The sequence below is a fragment of the Eumetopias jubatus genome, unplaced genomic scaffold (assembly GCF_037043125.1).
Source record: "Eumetopias jubatus isolate StellerSeaLion01/CBP00866 unplaced genomic scaffold, mEumJub1_p1.0 scaffold_17, whole genome shotgun sequence".
In the NCBI taxonomy this organism is placed as follows: Eukaryota; Metazoa; Chordata; class Mammalia; order Carnivora; family Otariidae; genus Eumetopias; species Eumetopias jubatus.
In genome coordinates this window covers 51158770-51177976 of record NW_028274823.1, presented here as the reverse complement: position 1 = coordinate 51177976, position 19207 = coordinate 51158770, and the positions used below count along the sequence as shown (strand labels likewise).

The window sequence follows — 19207 nt, the reverse complement described above, 5'->3', positions numbered from 1 at the left end:
TGTTCCAGCAAGGAAATGCAAGACTTAGAGAGATTAAAAGGACTAGATAACCTTTAAGGTTCATTTCTATCCTCATAGTATAGAATTCCCTGAATTTTCTAAGGGATCTCACACCTCATTTAGGGATGGTGCATGAGTCTCCACACACCAGCTCTTTTCAGTTCTACCTATGCCTACATGTTTTCCCTCACTCTTTGGCACAGATGAGCTGAGCAGAGCCAACCTACCACTACGGGAGGTAAACCTGTAGGTGTACAGGGCAAGGATGAGACACACAGGCTCCACAGCCCGCCTTCCTGGACTCAAACCTGGCTCTGCCCCTCACGTGTGTGACCCGGGGCAAGTTACTCAACCTCTCCATGCCTCAGTTTCCTAATCTGTAAAGGGACAGTAGTACCGCCTATTTTACTGGGTTGTCGTGGGAATTAAATAAGATAATGCATGTAAAGAGCTTAGAAATAACCAGACACACAGTAAGCACTCAAAGTCTGTTATCCAAAATTTTATAGATATACAGATACAGATGTTCTCTGTGCCTCAGTATTCTGATCTATAAAATGGGGATTATAAACATGGTTACTCCATAGGACTGTTTTGAAGGTTAGGTAACATAATAAACATAAGGAGCGTATTAAAACAGTGCTTGATGCATAATAACTACTCTAAAAAAAAGTTTATTTTTTTCCCTAAGAAGTCAGTTATCCCGGTACACATAGACTTACCAAAACAAAAGCACCAGTAAGGGATCCATGGCATGCCTGAAGAGGAGGAACAAATGGCCAAGAGAGACTGTCTGAGAGTCCACTGCTGTTGGCTACAACAGGTGACAGACAGGATGTATTAGAGATTAGAGGTCTTTGTTTTAAATTAATTCTTCCTGAGGTCAGGAAGTATACAGAGGAGTGTAGGTGAGGTAGGGAGGAAAGAACGGACCGCTCACTTGCTGGTTTCTCTTTTCACCATTAGAATCCTTTGAAAGCCTTGCCTCGCATTTAAATAGCATCATCCCCTGGAGATCGCTGTTTCAGCTTCATTACCGTCTGTGTTCACAGAGTACAAATAGAAACCTTTGTGATTTTATTAGTTTCCATGCAACTCAGGAGAGATTTGCATGATAACATTTCAGCTCCTGACTTAAAGAAGGGACCAATTAAAAATATAGCGCTTGTATTGCCTGTCACCAGAAAATGAAAAGATATCCAGAGTTTTAAAAATCTCTGTCATATCTGGTTCATGGCTACAAATCAACCATTCAGTACAGCAGATCCAATATCTACCATCTCAATTTTTAGTTTATCTTTGTAAGAAATACTTGCAGGAGGTCTGCACCCCCTAATATGAGCGTAACGACACTACAGAAAAATTTAAAGAAGTATTTTTGTCTGGGCTTCATCGAGTCCTACACAATCACCAATTCACTCAAGTATACCCAAAAGCTACGTGGAACCCTGCGGATCTGTGAAGTGCTAGTGTAATGTGTCTGTGACAAGTTAAAATGTAACACGTGGCCCCCGGTAGCATGATCCAATTGATGTTATGTAACCTAAGACTATTCAGTCAGATCTGATGTACTAGCTGCTCACAGTTTGGGGGTGGGGGGGGATTTCATTTCAGAAGTTATTGAATGTGTGGGGATCGTCCCTTCAGACCCTTGCTCACTCCTTTGCCACAGAAGCTCTGATCAGCCCATCCTGGCTTCTGGAGGCTGGAATGCTCCCTGGAACAGAGCCAAGATGAACATTCTCACTCCAGGGTTGCCTTCTGGGGCAAGTCAAAGAAAAGCATCGAAGTAGGTTGATTTGCACGACCTTCTCTTTAATGAGAGGTTTCTTTTTATGCCCAACCTCCACAAAGCCAGCATATCACAGTGCACCACTTACAGTCTATAATCTAAGACGTCTTCGACCTTGCCTCCACACCAAAAATTAAAACTGAAACCTAAACAATGATGTGGCTATTTCCTTAGAAGTAATAGCAGAGTCACAAAAACCTACTTCTGAGAACTTTTTTTTTTTTTTAATGACAAGTTTGAGGGTATTTCCAAAAGGGTCTATGTCCTTAGACTGTAATTCTTAAATATGCCACCACATCAAAGCCAGTATTGACGTTCCGGGGACACATCAATCAGATTTCACTCTTGCGATTTATAATAGAACCAGAGCTGCCCATTGGCCTTGAATGATTTGCTCTTGGGTTCTTCATCAGGTACAAATGATAACTTTAGAATCTGATTGAAGAAATGGCTATATATTGAAATCACTGAGTCAGAGAACTTGTTACATATAAGAAAACTGAGGCCCAGGGACAATGACCTGCCTGAGACAACAGAGCCACTCATATGTCAAAAATCAAAACTCCAGCAGCCTTTAACTTTACTCTAAGAATAGACACCATTAAACCAGACTCCTCAGGCAGAAGCAGAGTTGTTCCATCGGCTCTCAGTGTGGATACCACCTAAACTAAACAAAGCCAGGTTGGGTACTTCTCATGGGACTGCCATTTACCAACCCTTAGAGGAAAATTACTAGCTGCCCCAAGGACAAACATGAGCACCACAGTGAAGAATGTGTCTGGAAAGAAAACAAGTGCCCAAAGATAATGGGGGGAGGTCATCTCCAGGGGGTAGGACTTGAAGGAATTTTTTTTCCTTTTTTTTTTTATTGTGGTAAAACAGGCATGGCAGAGACCTTACCATCTTAACCATAGTAAGTGTATAGTTCAGGAGTATTAAGTATATTCACACTGTTGTGCAGAATGTTTCCATCTTGCAAAAGTGACACTTTGTACCCATTAAACAACTCCCCATCTCCCCCTCCCTGTAGCCCCTGGTAACCACAATTCCACTTCTATCTTTATGAGTTTGACCATTCTAGGTACTTCATTTAAGCAGAATCATACAGTTTTTGTCCTTTTGTGTCTCGCCCATTTCACTTAGCATAACATCCTCAAGGTTCATCCACGCTGTAGCACGTTTTAGAAACTCCTTTCTTTATGAGGCTTTATAATACTCCATTGCATGTATATGGTACATTTTGTTTTTTCATTCATCTGTCAGTGAACATTTGGGCAGCTTCTACTTTTTGGCTTTTATGAATACTGCTACTATGAACATGGGTGTGCAAATATCTTCTTTTGGACTTGTACCCAGAAGTAGAATTGCTGAATCATATGGTAATCTAATTTTTTATTTATTTTTTTTTTTTGAGGAACCACCATACTTTTATACACAGTGACTGCATCATTTTATATTCCCATCAACAGTGCACAAGGATTCCAAATCCTCGCAGCGTAGCCAACACTTGTCACTTTCTGGGTTTGTTTGATTTCTTAACAGGTAGCCATCCCAGTAGGTATGAGGTGTCCTTTTTTTCCCCCTAATGCCTTGCTGTACATTTCTACAATGAACATAGAGTACACTTACTCTATGTTGAGGATAAAAGTATAGTACACTTACTCTATGTTGAGGATAAAAGTGTAGGAGTACACTTACTCTATGTTGAGGATAAAAGTGTTAAACACTGAAGTTAAAAAAGAAGTCTTACGGATGGATGAAACACTTGAATGTAAGACCCAAAACTCCTAGAAGAAAACACAGGCGGTAAGCTCCCTGACATCAGTCTTGGATTTGACACTAAAAACAAAGGCAACAAAAGCAAAAATAGACAAGTGGAACTACATCAAACTAAAAAAACCTTTGTAGGACAAAGGAAACCATCAATAAAATGAAAAGACAACCTGCTGAATGGGAGAAAATATTTGCAAATCATATATCTGATAAGGGATTAGTATCCAAAATACATAAAGAACTTATATAACAAAGGAGAAACAAAAGCAAACAATCTGATTTTAAAAAAAAATGGGCAGAAAATCTGAATGGGCACTCCTCCAAAGAGGACATCCAGATGGCCAACAGATAGATTAAAAGATGCTCAACATCACTCATCATCAGGGAAATGCAAATCAAAACTACAATGAGGGGCGCCTGGGTGGCTCAGTCAGTTAAGCATCTGCCTTCTGCTCAGGTCATGACCTCAGGGTCCTGGGATCAAGCCCCACATAGAGCTCCCTGCTCAGCAGGAAGTCTGCTTCTCCCTCTCCGCCGCCCCACTCATTCTTTCTCTCCCTCTCTCTCTCTCCAAATAAATACTTTAAAAAAAAAAAAAAACAATGAGCTATCACTTCACACCTGTTGGAATAGCTATTATCAAAAAGACAAGAAATAACATAGCCAGGAAGTGGAGAAGAGGGAACCCGTGTGCACTGTTGGTAGGGATGTAAACTGGTACAGCTACTCTAGAAAACAGTATGGCAATTCCTCAAAAAATTAAAAATAGAATTACCATATGATGCAGCAATTCTACTTCAGGGCATTTATCCAAAGAAACCAAAAACACTAACTCAAAAAGATATATGCACCCCCATGTTCATTGCAGCTTTACTTACAATATGCATGATATGGAAACAACCTAAGTGTCCACTGATAGAGGAATGGATAAAGAACATGTGATTGATAGGTAGCTAGATACACAGACAGACAACTGAGTATTATTCAGCCATAAAAAAGAATGAAACTTGCCATCTGCCACAACATGGATGGTACTGAGGGCATTATGCTAAGTAAAGTAAAATAAGTCAGACAGAGAAAGAGAAATACCATATGATCTCACTTACATGTGAAAGATAATGGGGGGTCATCTCCAGGAGGAATTTTTTCCTTTTTTTTTTTTTTTATTGTGGTAAAATAGGCATAGCAGAGAACTTACCATCTTAACCATATTAAGTGTATAGTTCAGGAGTCTTAAGTATATTCACACTGTTGAAAAAAAACAAAAACAAAAAAACTTCAAAGATAAGAGAACAGATTGGTGGTTGCCAAAGGCTGGGAATTCAAGGTGTACGAAATAGGTAGAGAAAGATACAAACTTGTTGTTGTAAAATCAGTAAGTCATGGGGATGTAATGTGTAGCAAAGCAACTATTATTAATAAAACTGTGTTGCATATTTGAAAGTTGTTAAGAGAATAAATCTTAAAAGACCTCATAACAAGAAAAAAAATTCCTTAACTATATATGGTGACAGATATTAACGAGACTTACTGTGGTGATAATTTCACAACATATAAATATCAAATTATGTTGTATGCCTGAAACTGATGTAATACTGTATGTCAACTATACCTCAATTAAAAAAAAAAAAAGAAATCTTATGAGGAAAACAGTGTTGCACACGAGCTTGAAGAAAGGATGCCACTTTTAAGACTGAAACAAACCACTGACTTCTCTTGTGTGTTCAGCTAAAGACACCATTCCTACACCCTTCAAGAATCTTACACCTGGTCAGCTGTAGCTGACACAGTTCACGGGAGAAATGGCCATAATTCATAGGTAGCTAAAACAATTCCTGGGAGCACTTTCTTAAAGCATTTTATAAAAAGTGCTCCCAGATGCACAAAGAAGAAAAAAAAAGTATATAAAGCTGTTGCCAGCTACTGTTGGTCATGAAAATCCCCAGCACCTGGGTAAACCCTGCTTCTTCCAAACCTTCCTACAAGCCTAAGAGCCCTTTCTCTGAGTTCTCCACTGGATTATCATTGGATACCCACTTTTCCCCTCCAGAGCCATAAAAGGTCTATACTCCAAAGTCACATAAAGGGAAAACAAGTTAATGCAGCAACTGCTCCCCAAAAGGGGCAGGATTCTGCTCCTGTGTAATAGGCAAGCAAGGAAGATCTCCACAGAGCCTGTGACTCCCAGTATCTGGGCCACCGGCCACCCAGGCTCCATACTACCAGTTAGCTAGACAACACTTCTCACTGGAAGGGCTAAAATCTTCCAAAGGTGAAATCATTCTTTCTACTGTTCTTTACATAATGCTTCACTCCTTGGGGGTGAGGTCACCTACTCATTGTCATGACTTATTCATTAAGACAAAGGTGCAGGAACTAAAAACAAAATCCATGCAATCATATATTTCTCAGAAGAGAAATCCTGTTTTTCATTGTGTGAACATCTCCCTCTACCCCCTACTCTCCCTCACCTTCTCCTCTTGCATGTTCTCTTTTCTGGTTTCTTTCTGTTCCACAGAATAGGAGAAATGGCGACAGTAATATATGGAAGCCCAGGGAAGAGGTAAGGTGAGCAGCTGGGAGGAAGTACCCTCGATCCTAAGAAGCAGCTCTACTTAAATGGTACAAAAAGAGGGTCCAGATCCAGATCTGCTCTCTCTCCTTCGGGAACAGCCGACACCTAGAAAGCAGAGTCCAACTCAGGCGTCTTAACAAAGGATCCGCACTCTACATCTGGATTCCTGGCATGGCCCCAGAATCACATCTGCTCCCAGCCAAGTCCAACACTAAACTGTGAAGGGAGCTAAACTTTGGAACATGGTGCATGTGTCATTGACAAAGAGGTAACTTAATGGCCCAGGGACAGCCAAAACCTCCACCCACAGCTTCTAACAAGACCAGACACATTCTGGAGGGCAAACTATCAGAACCAACAGCCAAAATGGGCCACTTTCCAAACTTTGGGGAATGGGACAAGGAGAAACCTTACAACCCCAGGTGAAGGACACCAGGAAGTCATCAAGAGAAGAAGAAAGTAGCTTGAGAGGGGATAGAACTATGGGCATTCTACCCCCCCAACAATATTGCTGACATTAACCACCACCCAACTCTGAGCCTTCCTGGGCTGGATTTAGAACCTGAAATCTATTATCCACCAAGATTTGTTCTGTGTGTCATGGAAACAGACCAGAAGCAAGACGGGTTAGTGCAAGGAGAAGGATCTTTCCATTCATTCCAAAGTGGGTTGCCCTCCGTGGAACAGCGGCCTCAGAAGATCATAAGCACCCCCATCCCCAGTGATGACAGGGCACAGGGCTCCCAGCCCTGGCACTGGGGAGAAGGTAGGACCCAGGCCCTAAGTCTCCCTTCCACCTCTATGACTTTGTAATGCCAGGTGCTTCTAAGTTAGCGAGATCAAGTCCCTGCTTGCTGTCCACTAACCCGCCAACTTCAGTCTCTGTTCCCAGACTTGGCAGGAATCGCTATAGAAGAAGGGAAGGAAAGCAGGAAGGAGAGAAGAGAGGAATACAGGCATTTCCGCTAATTACCTTTGAAATGCCCAGAGTAAACCAGATCTGGAGCCCTCAGAAAACCAGGTAGGGAGGCCAATGAAACAGCAAGGAATACAAAGTGAACGAGATGTCTTAAATAATTTCACGTTTGGCCATGTAAAAAAGCATTAGTCATACAGGTAATGAGATCTTGCAGGGAGATGAGGATGTTAAGTACATCCATTCTGGACCTGGAGTGTCAATTACATTTCTAAATTGGCAATTAGACAAAGACAATCACCAAATAATGCTGAAAACAAAGCAAATTCCATCTTGCATTATTCTGAAGCTGCCCTTCCCCCCCCCCACCTGACTCATCCAGCTCACAAACAGCTGCTCATCATGAACTAAATCCTTGCTAGCCACTGGTCAAGAGAGACTGGGTGGCACAAATAACTGAAACCCAGGAATGACTCAAACATCATCGTGTCACCAAATCAAACCCCTCCCTTTCACCCAGACTTTCTCCCTAGCTTCTAATGAATTAACCAGAAAAAGCAGCAAAATGTATTTGCGCCTGCTAGACTCCCACCCGGCCCCCAGCTAACCACCATAGAAAGGGCCTTCCCAACATATATGTGTGCTTGTGTTTAGAGGACTCAGTTCCTGCCCTCGGGGGGTTTGCAGGCAACTCAGACACCAGACATGAGCACACCCCATAAGAACATAACTGGTAAGTCACAACTGGGTCTTATTTTTCCCCTAGCACCAGCTCGGTTTCGGGCACATAGTACGTATGTACTTACCAGGTCATAAAAGCAAAATCAACAACAACAATCGTAACCATAACATTATCTGAGGACCTATTCTGTGCTAAGCCCTTCTTCATTCTGGCTGAAGATGCTTTTGGCTGGGAGTTTACTCCAGCTTCTACTCTTTGACAATGGAACGCCATAAACAGCACATCTCAAGGAAAAAGTCCCTGAGAATAGGAGCTGCAAACAACCGTGCAAAGGTGACAAAAGGAGCTACTTTCCATTTCACCTGCCAGAATCCTTGAGAAGAACAGCTGGAGGGGGCACAGCACAGCACAGCCCCCGCCCCCACCCCCATCTCCCCCACACTCAGGATCTGTCTTGAGGCCAATCCTTTTAAGTTGACCCCTCCATTTGGGAAGGCCCACCCAGGCCCCTGCGGAAAATCAGGCTGGCAGTTTTGCTGCCCCCTGACTTCAAACACCCCGGAGGGAGTGGCCAGCAACTGGCGTCCTGGCGCATCACCACAGTGCAGCCCAGGCAACACCATGAGCCTTTAATTTTGCAAGAAGGTGGTTTGGCTGAGTTGCCACCCTGGACTTCGGGAAGCCTCACCCCTTGCAGTGTTGACCGACTGGCGAAAGGGAGAGCCTGCAAGTATGAGCCAGCAACACACACCACACCCTGTGCATCCACAGAACGCGGCTCTGGCCGCCACAACCCAAACCCAAACCAACAGTGCTTGTGGGTTCCTTGGGAGCAGGTACCCGAACGGTTGGCTGTAGCAGGAAGGGCCCAGACTGAACCACAGCAGCGCGGAGGGGCCTGAGCCACGTCTTCTCTACCTGGCTGTCCTGGCAACAGGGAATCTTCCTCGTCCCACCCCTCCCCTGCAGCTCTAGAGCTGGGAATTTCCATATTCAAAAATAGGCTTTTTTTTTTTTTTTCAGGGAGGCACTGACTGGAGGCTGAGGAGTGGCCCAGGTCCTTGCTCCTCAAAGTAGGGTCTGCACAGCAGAGGCACACCCGCCCGTCTGGTCAGATGCGCAGAACCTCAGGCCTGACCCTGGGCCTTCCGAATCACAAGCTGCGTTTTAATGCTCCCCAGGTGATTCATATGCATATTAAGGTGTGAGAAGCCCGCGCTCCCAACCTCCCCCCCCCCCCCAACGAGATCAACAGATGTTCTCTCCAGCCCTCGGAGGAAGAGCTCTGATATCCCAACTGAACACTCCTTGAGACTCCTACCCAGAATGCTAGGAACCCCCTGCCTCTGAGGCTGAGATTCCTTCCCTGTGTGCCCGGGGCCAGGATTCCACCCACTCAAGAGAAGCATTTCAAAAAAGGAGGCACTTTCAGTCGGTCTGCTCCCTGCCGGAAGCAGAAAGGCTGTGGAATTTCAGAGCTCCTGCAAGAGGCCTGACCTTGCCTGACCCCTAGACACGTCTCCACGGAGGGCAGGATTCCCCGCAGGGTCCAGGAGCTGCAACGTCACTGCATAAACACAGCCCTCCCCACCACCCCCACCCCCCGCCAGGGGAGCCACAGAGGCAGCCCTCCAGGGGCTCCACCGCTCTGAAGGCCCGAGGTGGTGTTGGCTGCTGTGATTCACAGGTTAGCACGGCCACTGCCACCATGAGCTGGGACACCCCCGCTGCCCACTTTGGGCAAGAGGTCCTGCCACCACACTCCAGGGCCAGCCTGTTTCAACAACACGCTTCTCTTGCCCTGGTGAGACTAGAGAGAGAGACCCAAAGCAAGCACTTACTCCCCAACTACCAGGCACCCAGTGAATGTCCCCACCCAGGGAGGAGGACAGTAGTAAGGCAAACAGGGGGCCCACTTGGCCTTACCCTTGGAATTCTTTCTGCCCCATGCCAAATGATAGGGCAGCTCTTCCTGTCCTCCTGATGCATGTTGGACAAGTCCAGGCACACCTGGATACAGAGTCAGCCCAAGGCTTTAGGTCACCAATGTCCTCTTAGGAAAGTCTACAAAATAGGGCTAGAGAGAGTAGCTACCCCACAGGGCTGTGCTCTATGACAACCCCCAATTTGTGGATGAGGAAACTGAGGCACGAAGCAGCAAAGTCCTTGCCCAAGGTCACAGGCTGACTCGGGTACGGCACAGCAGGCTGGACAGCTAAGCAAGTCTGCTCTATGGGAGCTCAGGTAAGCGCAGTTTCACCAATTTCTCTACTACAGGACGTCCCCAAGCCTGGGATGTGACTCTCCAAGGGGGCGCTCAGGTGTGCCATTGACTCACAACGTTTTTCACGAGGTAAAGGGCAAGTGCTCCACAGAACACACTTTGGGCAACACCGCTCTGAGGAGAGCTGGTGCTGGTACAGAGAACCCTGGCCAGGAAACTGTGACATCATCAAGGGAACAGGTCTGTGAGCTCTGGACTGGGGTAACAGGGATGGACGTGGTCCCTTCTCAAAGGTATGACGCTGGCCGGCCCCTGCCCTCCTACCAAACTGTTCACATCTTCTCGGTCTACCGCTCCTGGAGCCAGACGGTGTCAACACTAGTCAACACTAGTCCACCAACGTCCCCACCATCCAAAGAGCAACCGTCAAAACACACAGCCTTCCCTGGCTGCCCCGCCCCAATCCTCCAGCCCTGCAACAGCCAAGAGCCATGAACCCAAATTTCAGTCTGACCCTAAGTGGTTGTTGGACCCAAGGACAGGAGACTTCAGAGCCTAGAGGTTCCTTTTGGCTCAAAAAAGTTCTACTTGTTGTAGTCTGTGCCCCTCTGGGGCCAAAAACGTTCAAGGAATCGAGGAGAAAACAAACTCACCACTTTGTGGAGCTATTTACAGGAAGCCTGCTTAGTGCCAGGCATTTGCTGGGTACTATATACCCATTATTGCTACTCCTCATAAGCATCCTACAAAGTAAGCCTCATTATGCTCCTTTTACAGATGAAGAAATCAAGGCTTGATATGGCTGCCAGCCAAAGATGCCCTGCTACTAAGTGTGCAACCAAGGATTCGCACTCAGATCTGACTGCTGAGTCTCTACGATAAAGCGCACATTTCCATGAAGAGAGCCAGGTAATGGGAAGCAAACGCCCTCTGCTCGAGGGAAGGTCTGCTGGAACTCCCCTGTGACTGGGACCTGAGAACTTCTCCAAGGCCACCCTAAGTGATCTGATCAGAGAGAATTAGCTGAAGGTCATCCAGTGCAGGCAACCCCCAAGATGAGATGAGGCAGCAGGGCCAACCTAGAATCAAGAATTCTGAGGCACTGGAGCTCCAGCCCTGATTGGATGCGTCGGGCCAGACCCTGGGTAATTACCAAGCCATAACAGGATCTGATATTTATATTAGTCACGAACCTGACAGAGAAAACGTGTTGTTTTCTCAGACACAGCCATGGAGACAATAATTCATTATATGCAGACCAGGCTTGATCAAGCCCAAACTTCTACAGCGTGGATAGCTCAAACTGAGAGCAGGCTTGAGCCTATGCCTGGCCACATTCAGGTCCCCCAGCAAGCCACAGCTCCCTCAGAAAGCTGACCTCAGTTTCCCCAGGCTAATCTGAAGAGAAGGAGACCGTGTGCTGGAAGAGGAGAAGGCGGGAATAAAGATGCAAAAGCACTCCAAGGCTGAATTCCTAAAGAATTTGCCAGAAAACTGCAAAACACATTCTGAGCTAGAAACTTTCCCCGTAGTTTCTCAACTCATTCCAACCACTGACACTGTATCACTGAGCAGGAAGGGGCATCAGAAGTCACAGAATTCAATCTCCACATTTTAAACACAAGGAAAAAGAGCCCAGAGATGTTAAATGACTTCTTCAAGGTCATGGCCTGATCCAGGCTGCCTGAGCTGCTCACTATTCACTACAACTGGACTGGACCTCAAAACATCACAGCCTCATGAACCCAGAGCTCTGACAAAACCCAACAGAGAAAAACAATAATGTGATAAAGTACAGCAAAGAACACGGGACTGGATGATTGTGCCCAAGTTCCCAACAGGGGGAAATGTGATTAGTTCTCTCATTTCCCGAATAAAGTCCACATTCCATTCTTTTCAAAACAGTAAAGTCACTCACCACTTGAGATTCAGAGGCCAAAGGTGCTAATGATGAGATGCCCCATGAGGCACACCCATAGTCCCAGCTTCCTTTGATCCAAAAAGATGGTGCCGTCCCAGAGGCCAAATACTTGTGATGTCAGGACACCCTGCGGAAATTTACCTCCCATGGAATTTCAGAAGCTAGAAACCAGCCCTCCACGAGACCCCAGCTCCTGTTCAAACCATCTTGGGACTGAATGAGGGTGAGGGTGAGCACATCTGAGAGCCGACAGAATTCTGTGCAAAAGCAGTCTCAGTTTGCTTGGGAAGCCTAGCACTAAAATCATTATTCCAAACTTAGGACAAATGCGTTCTTTCATACGGCACCTCGACAACTACCAAATACTTGGAAAGTAAAAAGAATGAAGGACAAAAAACCATGATGGCAGTAAAAATACAGACCTTGGGGGTAGAAAGAAAAGCTCAGAAAAGGCCTAAGTTCCTATTAATGAGCTGGCCACACATGGTTCAAGTGAGCAAATCCAGGGGTAGTTATTAAGAGATTCTGGGCATGTTTTAAAGTCTACTCTAATGGCATCAAAAGCAACCTGACCTCATTCTCCATTGGACTCATAAGCTCCCAACCAACTGCAAGCACCTCTCGTCCCAGGTTGATTTTTTGTAGAAACTTCCAGTTATGTCAGCTCAGTCAGCCTCATAGCTACAAAATATAGCCTAATAGACAGGGATCATTTTTTCTAACGATCATTGCCAAAAACCGCTTTTCTTGAGAAGACTGACAGAAGTTATGCTTGGTCATCATTTTATGGAAGAGATTATGTGAACAATCCAAGTAGCATTTCATCACGGGGACTGCAGGGACATTCGTGGACCCCTAGGGTAAAAAGCACGTGGAAGCAATGTTTAAAACCCTACGATCACAAAAACACCACAACTTATTTTGACTCACTGGAAAGTTTTCATTACGATCAAGAATGCCCAATTCCTTAAGGATGAGGAGGCTGTTAAAAATTGCACCCAAACCACTCAGTGGTTTTGAACATTTTAGATGCCCACGACCAGGAGCTATCCCTCCCCTAAGGGCAGACACAGACTCTCAGTAAAGGAAAACCACAAACGAAACTCCAGGACTCAAGACTAGGCAGAGGAGGAGATGAGCGAACGTGTGATCAAGAAGACTCCACGAACAAGCGGTTAAGAGGAAGGCTAAGGCAAGAAGCATGGTCTCGGGGTCTCACGGTTCTGACTTCGCTTAACCTGTTTGCTTCTCTGGAATGTGGGAGGTTTCCCACCTGGACAAGTAAGGCGAAACCTCTATGGCGGAGGAGGTAACTCCAAAGCTGGCTGGCCAACATCTGGAAGCCTCAGGAGAAGTGGGAGGAGGAGGAAGAGAGAGAATGGCTTTTATTTTTCTCCCTTATTTCCAACACACCAGTATTTTCCAAAACACAAATGTGCTGCTGCAAAACACAGCTGAGCTGCAGCACGCAGCGCGGTGTATAATTAATGATCAGGAGAGAGAGCCTGAGTTCACCCTGTGCTTCACCAACAGCCCCTGGCTTCCCTACTTGCCATAGCAACTAAGGCGGCTGCTACAAGTTGTGGAGCCCTGTGGAAGTTTGAGGGGTCCTGGGATTAACTTTACTAGAAAAAGGTGTGAACATCCCAAGATCTGCCTCTACCCTGCGCCCTTCCCCTCTTCCCTTTGATCTCCCCTCCTTCCGAAAATGTTGGCGCTGTGAAGTCCCTTAGGATGGGAATTACTCAAACACAATGCAGCTCCGTCCCTCTTTTTTCCAGTTCTTTATTTTGCAGTTTTCTGTGAAAAACTGCCCCAGCCCTTCACCTTCAGCCAGTGGGGGGAGGAGGGGGAGGAGGACATCTCTAGGGACACGGCGACAGACCAGGCAGTCAGCCTAGCAACCATACTTAAGGTGTAGTGAGCCTCGGTGCTGGTGGGCGTCTCGGCGCCAGGAATAGCTTAAGCCGACATCCAGCCACCTCAAAAGCGCCTGGGAGGAGGCTCCGCGCGAAACCGCGGCCTCGGAGGCTCTCGCGCGGACCTCCTTGCTCCAGCTACCCGCTGCTGGCGGCATTTCCGGGGACCTAAGGGGGGGGTGGCGTGGGGGCGAGAATACAGAGGCTGAAGAACTTGGGGTGGGGGTACGTTCCACGAGAATATCTACGGGATGGGGAGGAAGGTGACATCAGATGTGCGACCTCGCCACATTCCTAAAGTGGCAGCCTCCATGGGTTGCCTCCAAAACTGGGATGCATCTCCCCAACTTTCCCTCGCTGTCCCCAAGGCCCCCCCCCACTTCCTCTGGCCAGGTTCCTCCCCCGGGGTTCCCCAGTGCAGAAGATTTTCTCCCCTGCCCAAAGGGTTTCCCCTGCCGTCCGACTCCGCGAACTCGGCTCCCCAACAGGTTTCTGAAGTGCGGGCCGACGTGCTCCCGGTCTCCCACCACCAGGAGCCCGGCCGCGGCGGGCGAGGCGGGCGGCACACGCACCCGGAGGCCCCCCCGCGGCCTCGGGCCCCGCGTGCTCCGCTGTCCCTACCCCGCACCCCGGCCCCCGAGCGGCGCACGTCCCCGCGTCCGGCCCCAACTGCAGCCGCCGGCGACCCCACCATAAACAAGGGGACGGCACTGGGCGTCCGCGTCCCGGAGCGCGCCGGTCGGGGGCAACTCCTCAGCCCCGCCGCGCCAAGCGGGGCGCGGGGAGAGCGGAGGGAAGGGCAGGCGGCGCGGGGAAGGCAGGCAGGGATGGAGGGCGGCCCGGCGCGGCGAGGAGCGAGGAGGTGGGCTGGCGCAGGGGGCTGGCGCAGGGGGCGGGCGCCCGGGGCGCGCGTTACCTTCGTCTTGCCCCCGCAGTGGCAGCAAACGGTCCACAGGTACTTGAGCGTCCGCCAGAGCAAGATGATGAAGAGGCCCCCGAAGAAAGTCACCATGGAGGAGGCCAGGAAAGCCCACCACATGCGCTGGCCCCGGCTGTCGCACGGCACCTCCATGGTCATCGGGATGATGAGCGCATCCATCTTGGGCTCGTGGACCGAGGACGAGGAGGAAGAGGAGGAGGAGGAAGAAGAGGAGGAGGAAGAGGAGGAGGAGGAGGAGGACGCGTCTAGGCTGAGATGGTTCGCGTGGATATTGCTACTCATTCTAAGACTGCTGCCTCCGCCGCCGCCGCCGCCGCCGCTACTGCTGCTGCCGCCGCCGCCGCCGCCACCATTTGCCATAGCTAGCAACGGGCAGCCGGCGCAGGGGCTCGGGGGAGCTCCTCCCGCCGCCAGCGCCACCCCGAACACCCATCAACAGCCATATTGCTGCTACTGCTGCCGCCGCCGCCGCCGCGGAGCGCGGGGAGGGGGCGGGGAGGCGCCTGGGCTCCGGGTGCTGTGCGCGACCTGGCGGGGTGCGCCGAGATATATACGGCGGGCCGCCGCCGCCGCCGCCGCCCGCCCTCCCCCCGGCCGCCCGCCCGCCCGGGGGGGGGGGGTGGAGAGGGGATGGAGCGCGCGGGCTGCTCCTCGCCCCGGCCCGCGCCCCGCTCGCCCGGGGCTGCGCCGGCCCCCAGCGCCGAGAGCGAGGGGGCGCCACGAGCCGCCAGCGCCCGGGGTCTGCACCGCCCCCGGGCCCGCCCCGGCTCTGCGCGCCGGCCCGCCGTGCGCCAAGCGGGTGCGCTGCGCTCCGGCCCGGGACCCTCCCCGGGCGCAGCCCGCGCGGCTCAACCGCCGCCCCTGGCTTATTAGGCGGCAACTAGTTAATAACGGGTAATCAGCCCCCTCCTCGGGGACGCCCCCGCGCCAGCCTCCAGTCCCCTGCTGCGCTCGGCTCCGGCTCGGCGCCCCTGCACGCTCGGGGCCACGGAAGGTCCGCCGCGTCCGGCTGCCGGGCTGCCCCGGCCGCTAGCCCATGCCCCCCGGGATCCCTGAGCCGCGTCGCCACGCCGCTGAGCCTCCTCGGCCTCCTCCGCTCGTTCTCCCTCCTCGCCTCCTCCGGCTCCTCCTCGTCCCCGTCCTCGCCGCCCGAGCCGCTTCGGCGCGCTCCCCGCGCTCCCCGCAGCCGCCAGCAGCAGCAGCTGCAGCAACTGGAGCGGGCGCGGGCTCAGGCCGCCCGAGGCGGGAGGGGAGGAGGCCCGCAGCGCCGGCTCGCCTCTGCTCGGGGCTGGACAGGGGACAGGCTGACCCCTCGGAGGCCCGCTGGCACGCACCCCTGACCCCCCGAGCGCAAGGTAGAGCGCCCCAAAACAAGGCTCCAGATGGGGCGTCTCTCTCCAAGGTGCTGCGCCCCCAGCCGAGCGACCCGGGGGCCTGAGGGGGATGGCGGGACACCCATGGCACACCATTTTTTTTTTACCAAAGGACCCCCCCCCCCGGTGGGGAGGGAAGGAGTGACCAGCTATCGACACCACGGGCCGGACACCCCTAAATCCTCAGGCTTCGGGAGTGAGGAGGACCCTTCTCCAGGATACACACCCTAGTTCGACCCCCCTCTGGCCCCTAGTTTGCTCTTCCCTACCCCTTTCCTTGGTGCCCCAGTGCCCCACGCATGGCCGGAGGCTAGCGGGTGGTCTGTGGCTCTTGACAGCAGCAGGTGGTTTTTCTGCGTTTTCCTTATTAAGGGACAGAGGCTGCCTAATAGAGTAGAGAGAGATGAGCAAGGGGAACCTGGCCTCAGGGATGATGCAGGCTACAATAGAAAATTGAGTTCCCCAAAGTCTCTCCCCTTTTATCTAGCCCCAGGCCCCATCGTGTGAGGAGGCCAGCTGGGAGATGGGGCTCTCTAGGCCCACTCAAGCCTGCCTTTCCCCATATAGGGTCTTCCCTCCTACCCCCACCCTTCAAGAGGAGGAAGAGCCTGGTTTTGTTCAGCAGCCTCTATTCCTACACACCTCTTATAACGCTCTCAGAAATTTTGCTCCCTCTGTACACTGCCCTTCCTCTTGGCTACCAGCTGGACCACAAGTTTTTCCAGTGCTAATTAGAAGGAAGATGGTCACACTCTCCCCTCATTGCCCACAGTGGTTTCCCCAAAGTTTCCAGCTCATTAGTTTAAGCCTAATTGGAATTCTCAAGTTCTTTTCAGCCCTTCGTGTGGTGAAGGCCAAGTTAGCATCCTTTACTGTAGGGCCAGGGCTGCTTCTGCCTGAGCGAGAGCTCAGCCAGGCCCCTCGCCCCTGGAGGCCCTCGGATGCTGGGGAGAACCCAAGAAGGGAGGCTTAGCTGGGGAGAGAGGCTGAAGGGAATATTTGCAGCTTCTCCAAGCCTCATCCAGAATGTGTTCATTGTGCCCAGGACACATACCCATTAGAAAAGAGTCAGGGTCAAGGTCAAAGGGGGAAATAGAACGAGGTAAGTGTTCTTGAGTATTTGGTACTCAAAAAGCAATGCGTAAAAGGGAGCAGCACTGGGTGTTGTACACAACTAATGAATCGTTGAACACTACATCAAAAACTAATGATGTACTACTATATGTTGGCTAACTGAACATAATAAAAAAATAAATATAATCTTACTATTCAAAAAAAAAAGGGAAAAAAAGCAATGCGTAACAGGGAGCTACAGACAGTATTTTCCAGAAAGTGAAATTGTCACCCAGATAGTACCTGTAGCCTCATCCTTCGTGTTCAGCAACCTCTCTCAACACATCTATGCTGCATTTGTCCCTGCAAAGACCCTGGGTTCTTGCCAGCACTGAGTTGGCACGGGTCGGCCCCAGAAGTCCTGTGGAGATGTTGCAAGAAGATAACTGTGACCTTGAGACGCCTTTGATTTATTAGCCTTCTAGATGGCTGTACTTTGCTCCCTTTGGGCCTCAGCATATGCCGGGAAAGTTAAGGACTTTCCTTAAATCAAGTACAAGATTTGAAATTTAAAAATAAAATACCCATAGCAAAAAAGGAGCAAGGAAAGATAGGATTGTCCGCCCACAGGGATATGAAACCCCCAAAATGGATTCCCTTCCCCTTAAAACTGAGCTTCCACACACCATGAATCCTCTCCAGGCCTTCCTGGACAGCCCCACAACCTGAGTTCCCCTAAAGTACCAGTCTGGGGCTACTAGCAAGAAGCCACAGGTTGCTGTGACTTCTTCACCCCAACTGCAGAATCCCCACCTGTTTCTCCTCCGCTGTCACCTCCATCATCCCATCATGGGTCAGGATTCATCAGAGTCCCTCGCCATCAAAGTCAATAGCCTACCTTTCATACAACCCCAGTCCCACACTACCTCCCAGGACGGCTCAACTGGTAAGCAGTGAATGAGAGAGCCACCGTCCACCAGAGAGGGCCCTCATCGGGCCTTTGCCGGCCTCTTCTGCTACCACCCTAGCATCCGCCAACTTCAGGACCAGGTTCGGAAGACCCACACCTGACCTGGCCAAGTGAGGAAAAAGTTCTACGCAGAGCGGAACCCACCTCAAACTCAAAAGGAACCTTCAGTACCTTGCGTTTATCGTGTTTCCTCACTTGTAAAATTGGAACAAAAACAGGAACTGCTCTGCCTACCTACCTACAAATAACAAGGGATATTTGTAAGGATGAAAAAGAAAACATGATACAGGTCTGGGTTCTAACTACTGTGACCCAAAGCACAGCCAAACGCCAACCGCATCTTCTGACCCCAAACCAGTACTCTTGTGGGGGGGGGGGGCCCGGCACCAGACCGTGGGGCAGACGAGCCCAGGCAGGACTATTGCTCCCTGCCCTCACTTTGCTGTTCTGCCCCCTGCAAGGCCCCTCGTCTGGGATAAGGACTGAGGCAACGTGTCCCTGCTCTCTGCTGCAGCCATGACAGTCCGTGGACAGACTCCAGGGCAGAGGATAGAGAGGCACCTACAAATAGCCCCAGGGCATTCCCCCTTCCATAGGTGTGTCTGCAGGCTGGGACCCATGGCCCATCACACAAGCACTGACAGCCTAACCACAAAGACCAACTTCAGGGGCGCCTGGGGGGCTCAGTCGGTTAAGCGTCTGCCTTTGGCTCGGGTCGTGATCTCGGGGTCCTGGTCCTATGTTCGGAGCCCCGCAAGGGGCTCCCCGCTGAGCGGGGACCCTGCTTCTCCTTCTCCTCCCTGCTTGTGCACTCTCTCTCTTTCTCCCTCAAATAAATAAATAAATAAACCTTAAAAAATAAAAAGAGCAACTTCAGCCTCCTCCATTCTGACCACGATATAGGTCATGTATTTCTTTCTAAATACATTTATAAACTTCTCAGAGGGGAGGGCAGCCTCTTTATCATGTGAACACATGCCTCTGGCAGCTTTCAAAGCCAACCAGGGTCTCAGGTTTCTCTTAAAGTATTCTCATCTGAACAGTCTCAACTGACGGAGAAGAAATAAAT

General features: G+C 49.9%; 1 protein-coding gene across 29 annotated transcripts in view; it reads right to left on the bottom strand.

Annotated features, from left to right (window-relative positions):
* Positions 1 to 15102, bottom strand: part of KCNMA1 (potassium calcium-activated channel subfamily M alpha 1) — a 744082-nt gene extending 728980 nt beyond the window's left edge. For all 29 annotated transcript variants that reach the window (XM_088020031.1, XM_028109572.2, XM_028109573.2 and 26 more), the window contains exon 1: positions 14719 to 15102. In XM_088020031.1, the coding sequence (XP_087876157.1) occupies positions 14719 to 15102 (384 nt within the window). The remainder of the gene's footprint in view (positions 1 to 14718) is intronic.
* Positions 15103 to 19207: the final 4105 nt, after the last annotated feature.